The sequence below is a fragment of the Carcharodon carcharias genome, chromosome 13 (genome assembly GCF_017639515.1).
Source record: "Carcharodon carcharias isolate sCarCar2 chromosome 13, sCarCar2.pri, whole genome shotgun sequence".
In the NCBI taxonomy this organism is placed as follows: Eukaryota; Metazoa; Chordata; class Chondrichthyes; order Lamniformes; family Lamnidae; genus Carcharodon; species Carcharodon carcharias.
Window position 1 is genome coordinate 2,218,052 of NC_054479.1, and position 12,998 is coordinate 2,231,049.

Genomic DNA, 12,998 nt, shown 5'->3' on the forward strand with positions numbered 1-12,998 from the left:
TAACAATGACAAAAGATCACTTTCTGTCTGAATGTAAACTAAATCTATGATTTGTTAGACCATTTCCAATAAAAATGAATCTGCACCTATGTATTTACACTAAATTATTGTATCCCTGAGATTTCAAATTTTGTAGACTTGGCATTTTTCTTTGGTTAAGCGTAACAAATTTAGTTCTGCTTTCTAGTTAGGTAATAGTGTGACCTGGAAGTCATAACATGGAATTTTTTTTTTGCATTCTGATGACTGTAATCTCATGTGTAATCCACGTATATTCTCCTGTCTTTAGAGAGTGAATTAAAAGCATCAGCAGAGCAAGACACAAATGTAAGCCAAAATAAGTGATTGGACAGCATACTGCTTTCGACATGAAATTCAACAATTTCCTATCACTTGTTGCATTAAACTGAAAGAAAATATATTTTTCAAGCCTTTCCAGGCATGAACTTGTGAACTAGTTGTTCCTAGGATGACTTGCTCTGCCTTCCCTCTTAAAAACAGTATGTATTCAAAAACTGGCCTGTGGTATTTGGCTGGAGAGAGAGGCAAAGATAGTTCTCTGACCTCTGTTATCTCTGAAGGAGGTTGGCCCACCATTGCGTCAAAATTGTGTCTCATTTAATGTGTGAGTTGATGATGCTGATTTGCTGCTTAGCTCATTTATGGGTATACTGAATGAAAATCGTTCTATCAGAATGAACCTCACTATCTCGGCTAAAGCACTATATAAACATAAACAGCTGTTCTGCCTTTGTGCTAGTTGACTTCCTTTCCCCAATTCTATACATTTTTCATGCCCCTCATTAAATTCCTCCGTGGCTTTGCTTCACCCAACTTAAGCATTCTCCTTTAGCTCTATCTCTCCTTCCCCCCCACCCTTCCTCTCCACTCCTAAACAATCCATTCTTCGAGGATGTATAGTGCCTCCCCTCACCACACTATTGCAGAGCCTTCAGCCTTGATCCTAATATTTGCAATTCTTCTCCATCATTGCTGATCTCTTCAAAACCCATCTCATTGCCCAAACATTGGCAAACTCCTTGTCTTTCCTTTCTTGACTGCGCATCTGTTTTTTTTTACGTTTATCTGTAGCACTCTGGTGCATTTTTGTTGTTTGAGATGAACTTTATTCATAGCTTTCTACTAGTAACTATATGCATGAAAATTCAGGAGGTGGTTTGTTTTTATTGATAGGGGAACCTTTGTGAATTTTGTTTTTTAGTTAATGAGGACAAAAGGGAAGCAAAAAAGCCCCGCAAGAGCAAAGGTCTTGCTGGGAGCAGCTCTTCAGAGAGTGAATCTGAAGTATCTGAAAGCGAAGGCAGTGATGAAGGAAGCTTTCTCTCCGTTAGTTCTGGTGACGATGACTTCAACCCTTTCAGAGATGAATCTTCCAATGAAGAAGATGGTAAATCAGTGAAAGTGGCAATTGCAATTTTCTGATGCGCAAAAGATGCAAGCAAAATTCAGTAATGTTATCCTTATTGTAATTCATTGTGTACTCTGCACAAAGTGAGGACCTGCCTACATAGAAGCTTAGAAAATAGGAGCAGGGGTAGGCCATTCGCCCCTTCGAGCTGCTCCGCCATTCATTATGATCAGGTCTGATCATCCAACTCAATAGCCTGCTCCTGCTTTTACTTAACCTTGGATGGCAAACAGAATTTTAAACCATGCAGTATACAACTTGCATATTACTACATCAACCAATATCCTAGGATATTTCACAGGAGGTGAAACAATTTTGAGCAGGATGTGATCAAAGGAGGAGTGAAGGAATAAATTTTGAGGCTTTTGATGCTGAGAGCGCTATCAGGTTGAATTTAGGTATAGGCAAGAATTCTAAACTTGTGACACAGCTACAGACTACCACCATAGTAGGTGTCTGGGGTGGAGATGAGGATCACCTAGCCAGATTCTGAAAATTGAAAACTGAACTGATATTCAAACTGGCGGTGGTTTCCAGTATGGGCTGAGGTCATGGAATGATCTGTTGCTGAAGATATTTGTGGTGAATTGGGAGTCATTGTTGATGCACAAGTTGGGGAGGGGAATTGTAGGCATGGCATAGTACAGAAAGCGGTTTTATTGGGCAAATTGTGGCCTTGCTGAGGGATTGAACGTAGGATTGAAATTCAACTCCAGCCCGGTAATTAGAAAAGATTGGGCTTCAGGGTATGATTTTTTTTGTGTGGAGGGATGCAATTTTCAAAAGAGAATGGGATCAATGCTTTAGGTACAGCAGTTGCTTTCTTTGAGGTTAAGGTTAGCAGAGGAGCCAGTGTGAGCCCTGAAGGTTTGTTTGGCTACGTGAGAGAAGACAGAGTATGTTCTGGGGTGTGATAAGGGCTCGTGATGGGACAGACAGTGGTGCAGCAGGATAGTGTTAGGTTTAATTCATCTCTGTTTGGGACAGAAAGACGTCTAAGTTTCTCAGTATCGGAGGAGTGATGAAAGGAATGGAAGAGTGAGCTTGTAAGGAGATGGGTTGTGATGAAGGTACAAGTTTGGTTTGTATCACAAATAAGGGGAAAACAAGGTAACTGTTCACCATACTGGCTAAGGTTGAGTCATGATAGATGACCATGAGAGTTGGGAAGAAGCTGTCCTGGTAAGAGTACCATGGAGCTTTTTCTTGATTGGAGGGCAAGGGTAGAGAGGGTTCATCTGTGGGATATGTGTATATATAGTGAGGCTGGCAAAGAAATATGGTGAAGCCTCTTTGTTGCAGTTTTGATTAGATGCCATGGATGTGTGTGTGGAGTTACTGAATAATTACTGAAGCCTTGAACCAGTTTGACGTGCTGTTTAAATATTTCTGTTACCAAAAGATCCGTGGGTGGTTCAGCTTCCTTCTTATTTAATGAGTGTCCAATTTCTGTTTGCCGTTCTATTCTTTTTATTGTTTCAATCAGATCCTTGGTTAGTGAGGAAGGATCGCAAGAAGGACAAAGACAAGAAGAAGAAAAAGAAAAGTATTGATCCTGATTCTATCCAAAGTGCCTTACTAGCGTCTGGCCTTGGATCAAAAAAACCTAGTTTCTCCACTACCACAATCAGCAGCACAACAAATAATGCACTTCCTTCAGGTACAAATGTTGAAAATCTTCAGCCACAGTTAAGAATTGAAATCTGAATTTAGTGCAATGTTCAATATTAAATAGAAATGAACACATTCATGCATGTACTTTGTATTGATATTCTTGGGTTGATATTCAAACTAAGGATTTTTAGATCTACTTAAATTCTCATGTCCCTTCCTACTAATGTGATGTAATTTTTTCTTCCTCTTTTTGCTCCAACTAAAACCCATAGGTAACAGCAGCCATAGTATTGTAGCGAGCCAGGATGCAGTAGAAAGAGCCCAGCAAATGAAACGAGAGTTGCTTGAGAAGCTGGAGAGGCTTGCTGAGGACCTGCCTCCCAACACACTGGATGAATTAATAGATGAGCTTGGTGGTCCAGATAATGTAGCAGAGGTCAGTTTGAAGAAAGTTTTCTTGGAATATGTGTGCATTTACATCAAGAAGGACTTGTATTTATTTAACACCTGTAATGTAGTCAAGCATCCCAAGGTGCTTCATAGAACTCCTATTAAACAACATTTGACACTGATTCACATGAGATAATAGGACAAATGACCAAAAGCTGATTTGTGATGTCTTAAAGAATTGGAGAGACGGGAAATTAGAGCTTAGGGCTAGGCAACTGAAGGTGCAGCTGACAGTGTGAAACAGTGTAATTTGGGAATGCACAAGAGGTCAGAATTGGAGGTGTGTAAAGATCCAAAGACTTGTCTGCATGAGGGAGGTTGCAGACAAGGGAAGGACAATGACAGAGATATTTGAAAATATCAGAATTTTGCTGTTGATTCATTGCCATACTTGGAGCCAATGTAGCTCAGTGAGCACAGCAGTATATGTGAATGTGACTTGGTCTGAGCTAAGATATGGGCAGCAGAGTTCTGGATGAGCTCAGGTTTATGGATGGTGGAAGCTGGCCAGGAGAGCATTGGAATAGTCAAGTCTAGAACTGAGGCAACATCAGAGCTGGCAATGTTGGAGGTGCAAGAAAGCAGTCTTGATAATGGAGTAGGTATGTGGTAGGAAGCTCCTCCTGCTGTTGAATATGACACTCAGATTGCAACCGCTCTGATTCTGTGTCTCAGTTGCTACTGATGGGGCTGGAATTGGTGGGTAAGGAACAGAGTCTGGCAGAGACCAAAGCCAATGGTTTCTGTCTTCCCTATGTTTAATTGGAGGAGCATTTTGATCTTCCAGGACTGGATGTTGGGCAAGCAGTACGATAACTCTGACAGTGGAGGAGTCGAGAGAGGTGGTGCTGAGGTAGAGTTGGGTATTATCATTGTACATGTGGAACCTGAAATGTTTGTGGATGATATCGGCAAGGGACAGAATATATATGAGAAACGGGAGGAGGTGAAGTATAAGTCCTTGGGGAGGTACCAGATGGAAAGGAACATAAAGAGAAACCATTGTATTCAAGGATACAAAGTGTTCAGAAAAGATAGGAAAGGGAAAAGGAAGTTTGGCAGTCCAGATTAGTGAAGAGATTGTCATGTTGGAAAGTGAAGATGCCCTTAAGGGGCAAGAACGATATGATTGTGCTATTGGGGGTATTCTGGGGTTATGTTCTAGACTTCCAGATAGAGGGAGGGGGAGCAAATCTGCAGGGAAATTGCATGTGCAAGCGAAGTGACATTGGGGAACTTTAATTACTCCATTATTGTTTGGGGTAATGTTAGAGTAAAAGGTAAGGAAGAAGAGAAATTTCTGAAATGTGCTCAGGTGAACTTTCTTTACTCGTATGTTGTTGGTCCAACAAGAAAGGAGGAACTGCTGGATCTGGTTCTGTTGAATGATCTGGGTCAAGTGAAACAAGTGTCTGTTGGGGAGCACTTGGATAGCAAGTGTCTGTTGGGGAGCACTTGGATAGCAAGTGTCTGTTGGGGAGCACTTGGATAGCAAGTGTCTGTTGGGGAGCACTTGGATAGCAAGTGTCTGTTGGGGAGCACTTGGATAGCAAGTGTCTGTTGGGGAGCACTTGGATAGCAAGTGTCTGTTGGGGAGCACTTGGATAGCAAGTGTCTGTTGGGGAGCACTTGGATAGCAAGTGTCTGTTGGGGAGCACTTGGATAGCAAGTGTCTGTTGGGGAGCACTTGGATAGCAAGTGTCTGTTGGGGAGCACTTGGATAGCAAGTGTCTGTTGGGGAGCACTTGGATAGCAAGTGTCTGTTGGGGAGCACTTGGATAGCAAGTGTCTGTTGGGGAGCACTTGGATAGCAAGTGTCTGTTGGGGAGCACTTGGATAGCAAGTGTCTGTTGGGGAGCACTTGGATAGCAAGTGTCTGTTGGGGAGCACTTGGATAGCAAGTGTCTGTTGGGGAGCACTTGGATAGCAAGTGTCTGTTGGGGAGCACTTGGATAGCAAGTGTCTGTTGGGGAGCACTTGGATAGCAAGTGTCTGTTGGGGAGCACTTGGATAGCAAGTGTCTGTTGGGGAGCACTTGGATAGCAAGTGTCTGTTGGGGAGCACTTGGATAGCAAGTGTCTGTTGGGGAGCACTTGGATAGCAAGTGTCTGTTGGGGAGCACTTGGATAGCAAGTGTCTGTTGGGGAGCACTTGGATAGCAAGTGTCTGTTGGGGAGCACTTGGATAGCAAGTGTCTGTTGGGGAGCACTTGGATAGCAAGTGTCTGTTGGGGAGCACTTGGATAGCAAGTGTCTGTTGGGGAGCACTTGGATAAGAGTGACCATTGTGTCATAAGGCTCAAGTTAGTCATGGAGAAGAGCGAGGAACAATCCAAAGTACAACTTCTAAATTAGAAGAGGGCTAATTTCACTGGCAAAATGAGCTAACTTCAATGGGAATCTAGCTCGGGTAAAATTGAAACAAAGAATGAAAGGAGAACTATATGGAACCATGAATGACCTTTTGAGGGGGCACAGGTTAGGAACATTACAACAAGGGTGAAAGGTAGGAGAACCAAAGCCAGGGCTTCTTGGATGATGAGGCAGAAACAGAATATGAGAAAACAAAATAGAAGGTTTGGGGTGCATATCAAGGGGATTCTTCAAGTGAGAACCAAGCCAAATACAATAAGTTTAGACAAGAAGTGAGGAGGAAAACAAGACTGGCAAAGAGAGATTGAGACAGGAATGGCAGTTAACAGAAAAGGGAACCCAAAAATCACCATCCCACATGTCAATTGTAAGAGGTGTGGTGGACCCTATAAGGGACAGCCAGGGTGATATAAGCTTAGAGGCACAGGAGAAGGCTAGGTTTGCAAAATAATAACAGGCTTAGATGAGGTAGAGAAAGAAAAACCGTTCCCATTTGCTGATGGTACTGGGGCCAGAGAGACAGATTTAAGGCTTTGTGGGGGGAGGGGGAGGGGTGGGGGGGTGGGGGTGGGGGTCAGGCGGGGGGCTTGGGAATATAAGGAAGACTTTTACACAACAAGTGATGATCTGGAACTGGTTTCTTACGAGGGTGGTAGAAGCTAAGATGAAGGAAATGGAATTGGTACTTGAGGGAGATTAACATACAGGGCTACAGGGATAGAGTGGGGGGAATGAGGCTGAATGGCTATCTGTGGCGTAATGACTCTGACTCTAGGTAATCCTCTGGCTGCAGGTGAGTAAATCAGAATGTAACTAGTTGAGGGCAATCCCACCCAATTGGATGGTGGAGAAAAATATGGAGGAGGGTGGTGTGTTCAGTTGCGCCAAAGGCTGCAGACAGGTTTTCTTTGTCACAGTCTTACAGGATATCATTTGTGACTTTGATAAGGGCCTTTAACTGTGGTACCTGACTGGAGGGATTCATACATGGAATTGTATGAAAGGTAGGCATGGATTTCAGGAGCACGTTCAAGTACTTTGGAGAGGAAACAAATGTTAGGGATAGGGTGCCAGTCTGCAAGGACAAGAGGGGTCAAAAGTTGGTTTTTTGGAGATGGATGACTGTAAATTTAAAGGGCGAGGGCAGTAGTAGAGGAGGAGAACAGTTAACTGTAGATTTTGTCTGTGTATATTTCATTTCATACAAATATCTATTTATTGTATAACTTTTTTGCAGTGTCTTAATTTTTAGGGTACGTATGTGGATATCATGTTGACAATGATATATATCTGCCTCTTGGTGTTTCAACATACTAGGTAGCTTAAAATAGTTTGCTTCCATAATCATGTTGCTGCTGCTCCTGACTGCAGAAAATGCTGTTCCTCGTTGCCACCCAATTCCCCAGTCTCCATCTTGGACTCCAGTAGCTGAAGGAGAAGACGCACTATTTCAGGGAAATTGGGATGGGTATTTAATGTGGCTTTGCCATCGGCATCCACACCCAAAGAACCTTTTTTGAGTAAAAAGTTCTGCAAAGCAATAGGACTTGCCCTGCTCTACTGCCAAGTTTACCAACATCCTCTCCCCTCCTCCACTGCCGAAAAACTCATTCTTACAAACAAGTTAATTGCCGTTGTCAGTTGTCTTTTGATCGATGATGGCGTCTACTTAAGATTGCAGATTTCTGCAGTGGGCCTTCATGTGACTGAACAGGCCAGTTCTCGCCCTGTAGATCTTTGGGCACATGGGGCAGTATGTCCCATGAGGTAGTGGGATCTGGAGTGAAGGGTTTGCGTTTTTTTTCTTTCTCTGCTCTCTCATTCTATTTTTTCAATGTTAGTGATTTCATAATAACTGTTTAATTTGGCTAAACTTATCATGTTTGGAATAGTCATTTGGTAGTATAGAACTAGAGTATTCCTGAAAAAAGAGACAAAGTTTTTAGTCTTGCACTCATCAGGACACTTTGCAAGAATATCAGTATAAGGGGAAAACAGTTTATACTGTACGTGAAGAGTGCTGATTGGTTGACAAGTGGACTCTGATTGATAGAGGCATTGCCATGGAGAATGCACTGGTGATGGTGGATGACAGTTAACTGCCAAGCATTGTTTGAAATTTAAACTAGGCAGCTTGACCCTGACTGATCAAGGCATTGCCCTGAGGAATGAGTCAGCAAATGGCTGTCACTTATTTTGTTTAGCTGAAACAGGAATGTGTATACATGTTCTTTCTGACTGCAAAGAATTGGGCCCTGTGTATTAATACATTAACTTACCTGTACTAGAATTTACATATTAATACACAGGGCCCTGTTCTTTGCAGACAGAACATATTGTGCTTGTTTCAGCTAAACATAAGTGACAGCATCCACTGACTCATTGACCAAGGCATTGTCCAGAAGAATCAGGGTCAAGCTGCCTAGTTTAAATATCAAACAATGCTTGGCAGTTCACTGTCAGCCACAGAATCACAGTGCAGAAGAGGCCCTTCGGCCCATCGAGTCTGCACCGATATATGAGAAACACCTGACCTACCTACCTAATCCCATTTACCAGCACTTGGCCCATAACCTTGAATGTTGTGACGTGCCAAGTGCTCATCCAGGTATTTTTTAAAGGATGTGAAGCAACCCGCCTCCACCACCCTCCCAGGCAGCGCATTCCAGACCATCACCACCCTCTGGGTAAAAAAGATTTTCCTCACATCCCCCCTAAACCTCCTGCCCCTCACCTTGAACTTATGTCCCCTTGTGACTGACCCTTCAACTAAGGGGAACAGCTGCTCCCTATTCACCCCATCCATGCCCCTCATAATCTTGTACACCTTGATCAGGTCGCCCCTCAGTCTTCTCTGCTCCAACGAAAACAAGCCAAGTCTATCCAACCTCTCTTCATAACTTAAATGTTTCATCCCAGGCAACACCCTGGTGAATCTCCTCTGCATCCCTCCAGTGCAATCACATCCTTCCTATAATGTGGTGACCAGAACTGCACACAGTACTCCAGCTGTGGCCTCACCAAAGTTCTATGCAACTCCAACATGACCTCCCTACTTTTGTAATCTATGCCTCGATTGATAAAGGCAAGTGTCTCATATGCCTTTTTCACCACCCCACTAACATGCCCTTCCGCCTTCAGAGATCTATGGACACACACACCAAGGTCCCTTTGTCCCTTGGAACTTCCGGGTGTTCATTGAATACCTCCTTGTCAAATTACTCCTTCCAAAGTGTATCACCTCACACTTTTCAGGGTTAAATTCCATCTGCCACTTAGCTGCCCATTTGACCATCCCGCTTATATCTTCCTGTAGCCCAAGATACTCAACTTTAGTATTAACCACCCAGCCAATCTTTGTGTCATTCGCAAACTTACTAATTCTAACCCCCACATAGTCACCTATGTCATTTATATAAATGACAAATAATAGGGGACCGAGCACAGATCCCTGTGGTACGCCACTGGACACTGGCTTCCAGTCACTAAAGCATCCTTCTGTCATCACCGTCTGACTCCTACAACTAAGCCAATTTTGAATCCACCTTCTCAAATTACCCTGTATCCCATGTGCATTTGCCTTCTTTATAAGTCTCCCATGTGGGACCTTGTCAAAGGCTTTGCTGAAATCCATATAAACTACATCAACTGCACTATCCTCCTCTACACACCTGGTCACCTCCTCAAAAAATTCAATCAAATTTGTTAGGCATGACCTCCCTTTGACAAAGCCATGCTGACTATCCTTGATCAAACCTTGCCTCTCCAAGTGGAGATAGATACTGTCTTTCAGAACTTTCTCCAATAGTTTCCCTACCACTGACGAGAGACTCACTGGCCTATGGCTCCCTGGCTTATCTCTACAACCCTTCTTAAATAGCAGAACCACATTAACTGTTCTCCAGTCCTCTGACACCTCCCCCGTGGCCAGAGAGGAATTAAAAATTTAGGTTAGAGCCCCTGTGATCTCCTCCCTTGCCTTCACCAGCAGTCTGGGACACAAAATCATCTGGACCTGGAGATTTGTCCATTTTTAAGCCTGCCAACACCTCCAATACCTTGTCACTCCCTATATCAATTTGCTTAAGAACCTTGCAGTCTCTCTCCCAGAGCTCGATACCTTCATCCTCATTCTCTTGGGTGAAGATGGATGTGAAGTATTCAGTCAACACTCTAGCGATGTCCTCTGGCTCCACCCATAGATTGCCCCCATTGGTCCCTTATGGGCCCTACTCTTTCCTTGGTTATCCTCTTCCCATTGATATACTTATAGAATATCTTGGGATTTTCCCTACTTTTACCAGACAGAACTTTCTCATATCCCCTTCTTTGCTTTCCTAATTGCTTTCTTAAGCTCCACCCTGCACTGTCTATACTCCACTAATGCCTCTGCTAATTTGCTTCCCTTGTACCTGCTAAGAGCCTCTCTTTTCCTTTTCAGCCTAACCTGAATATCTCTGGTCATCCATGGTTCTCTGGGCTTGTTACTCCTTCCTATCACCCTAGAGGGAACACGTTGAGTCTGTACCCTCCCCATTTCCTTTTTGAACACCCCCCCACTGTTCCTCTGTAGATTTCCCCACAAGTAAGTGTTCCCAGACTACCTTGGCCAGATCCTGCCTTATTTTACTAAAATCCACTCTTTCCCCCAATCCAAAACATTTTTTGCAACTTTTCGATTTCTTTGTACCTAACAAACTTAAACTGTACCATGTTGTGGTCGCTATCATTAAAATGCTCCCCCACCACCTCAGCCACCTGTCCAGCTTCACTCCCCAGAATTAGGTCCAGCGCTGCACCGTCCCTTGCTGGACCCTCTACACATTGACCTAAAAAGTTCTCCTATACACAGTTGAAGAAATCCATTCCATCCAAGCCCTTAACACTATGTCTATCCCAATTAATGTTGGGAAAGTTGAAATCACCTAATATAATTACCCTATTATTGGTTTTACACACCTCCATAAATTGTGCACATATTTGCTCCTCAATTTCCCGCTGACTATCTGGGGGTCTATAATAAACACTGAACAATGCGGCTGCCCCTTTTTTATTCCTATGCTCTACCCACAAAGCTTCATTTGATGTCCACTCCAAGATATCAGTGGTGCATTCTCCATGGCAGTGCCTCTGCCAATCAGCGCACTCTTCACATACAGTATAAATTGTTGTCTCCCCCTTATATTGATATTCTTGCAAAATGTCCTGGTGAGTGCAAGACGAAAAGCTTCAGCATGTCTCTCTTCACAGCAATATTTGGGAATGTTAATTCTATTTTGTTGTTGAACTGAAGACTTAATTTTTTTTGAATCATATGAAGTGCCAACGTTTTGTTCAGGCTTCTGCTTGAGATCATTTAGGTCACCACCTAATTTGAACTGTTTGAATGATGTCCCTTTTAATTAAATGTTGTTAGACTTGCTTAATCGTAAATTTGTTTCCTAGATGACAGGCCGGAAAGGTAGGGTTGTGAGCAACGATGACGGCAGCATATCTTATGAATCTAGATCAGAACTTGATGTTCCTGTAGAAATCCTCAATATCACAGAGAAGCAGCGATTTATGGATGGAGAGAAGGTATGTGTAATTTCAGCCATTGATTTCAGAAAGGAAGTTGTACATACTATAACAAACTGTCCTATTTGCTTATCAGAATATTGCAATCATTTCGGAAGCAGCCAGTTCTGGTATTTCATTGCAAGCAGATCGAAGAGTTAAGAACCAAAGGCGGCGAGTGCACATGACCTTGGAATTGCCTTGGAGTGCAGACCGTGCCATTCAGCAGTTTGGTGAGATAATCTTACAGTATTGTGTTTATTTCCCTAATCTTTGTTTAGTAATTTTGGCTTGGTTTAGCAAATAGTGTATTTTAGATATTTAGATATTATTAGAGCGGGTCTCGGCCATTTAGGAGTTACATCATGAAGGACTTTTTAATGCAAAGGGTGATGAAAAATTGGATCAAATGAAATTTTGAACTGAAATGGGAAGATTTTTGATCAAGTATATCAACAGAAATGGCGCAAAATTGGATAAATGGAGCTACCTGTCAATGATAATCTAATTGAATAGAGCAGGATCAAGCGGCCAAATGGCCCACTTGTATTTCTGTGATGTGGCTGAGGTAACACACAATTACCTGTATGCAAGTCCCAGAATATTCATGTTTCTGAAGCAATTCTTGTACGTTTTAGTTCAGGTGTTCAGATCAAAAAGTTTATTGGCGTTTTACTGTGACTTTTTTTTAGAATTATCTTATACACTATGTAAAGTTCCATTGCTGCCTAATAGAGGTCCCTAGCACGCCTGTTACTACTGTGCAAGTGGGTTTGTGGTAGCTTGATCAGGTTGAGAGCATGTAGTCGTCTTGCTCAAGATCTGCTTTAAAACTTCTACACAGAAAATACAAGCATAAGTTAGAAATATAGTATTGTTGATTTTGTTAGCTGGCTCTAAAAAGCTGCCTGTCTGCATATTAGTGGGAAAATTGGAATTGTTTCTGTTACGGGATAAGATTATAATATGACTTGGCAGGAATGGACAAAGTGGAGAGAAACAAATTGTTCCCAGTGATTTGAAGGGTTGACAATGAGGCGCATAGATACCACCTTATAGGACAAGGGGGCAGGGGACACAACCATTTGCAAGTTCCCCTCCAAGCCCCACGCAATCCTGGTTTGAGCTTTATTGCCGTTCCTCCATTGTCGCTGGATCAAAAGCCTGGAACTCCCTTCTGATCAGCACTGGGTGTACCTACACCACTTGGACTGCAGCAGTCCAAGAGGGTGGCTCACCACTACCTTCTGAAGGGCAGCTAGGGATGGACAATAAATGCTGGCTTAGCCAGCGTCTCCCACATCCTGTGAAAGAAATTTTTTAATATATTCAAGAAAATTAGGGTTGGGACCAGTCCAAACATTTTGATACAGGCTTTTGAGACAGCATGCAGTTGAAGCAGAGACCATGTCAACATTTCAGAAAAGGGTTAGCTAGATCTTTTAAAGAAAGAGGAATAGAGGGATAGAGCAACAGGACAGACACATGGGATTGGGATGAGCGTTCACGTGGAGGATAAGCATTGTGGTTGTGCTGAATTGTCTGTTTCCATGTAGCTCTTTGTGAATACCATCTGC

At 42.8% G+C, this 12,998-nt stretch overlaps 1 protein-coding gene across 6 annotated transcripts in view; it reads left to right on the plus strand.

Annotated features, from left to right (window-relative positions):
• The window catches only part of sbno1 (strawberry notch homolog 1 (Drosophila)), a 148,518-nt gene that overhangs the window by 82,351 nt on the left and 53,169 nt on the right, over positions 1 to 12,998 (plus strand). For all 6 annotated transcript variants that reach the window (XM_041202788.1, XM_041202785.1, XM_041202786.1 and 3 more), the window contains 5 exons: positions 1,223 to 1,408; positions 2,916 to 3,089; positions 3,316 to 3,479; positions 11,311 to 11,442; positions 11,519 to 11,654. In XM_041202788.1, coding sequence (XP_041058722.1) covers positions 1,223 to 1,408; positions 2,916 to 3,089; positions 3,316 to 3,479; positions 11,311 to 11,442; positions 11,519 to 11,654 — 792 coding nt within the window. The remainder of the gene's footprint in view (positions 1 to 1,222; positions 1,409 to 2,915; positions 3,090 to 3,315; positions 3,480 to 11,310; positions 11,443 to 11,518; positions 11,655 to 12,998) is intronic.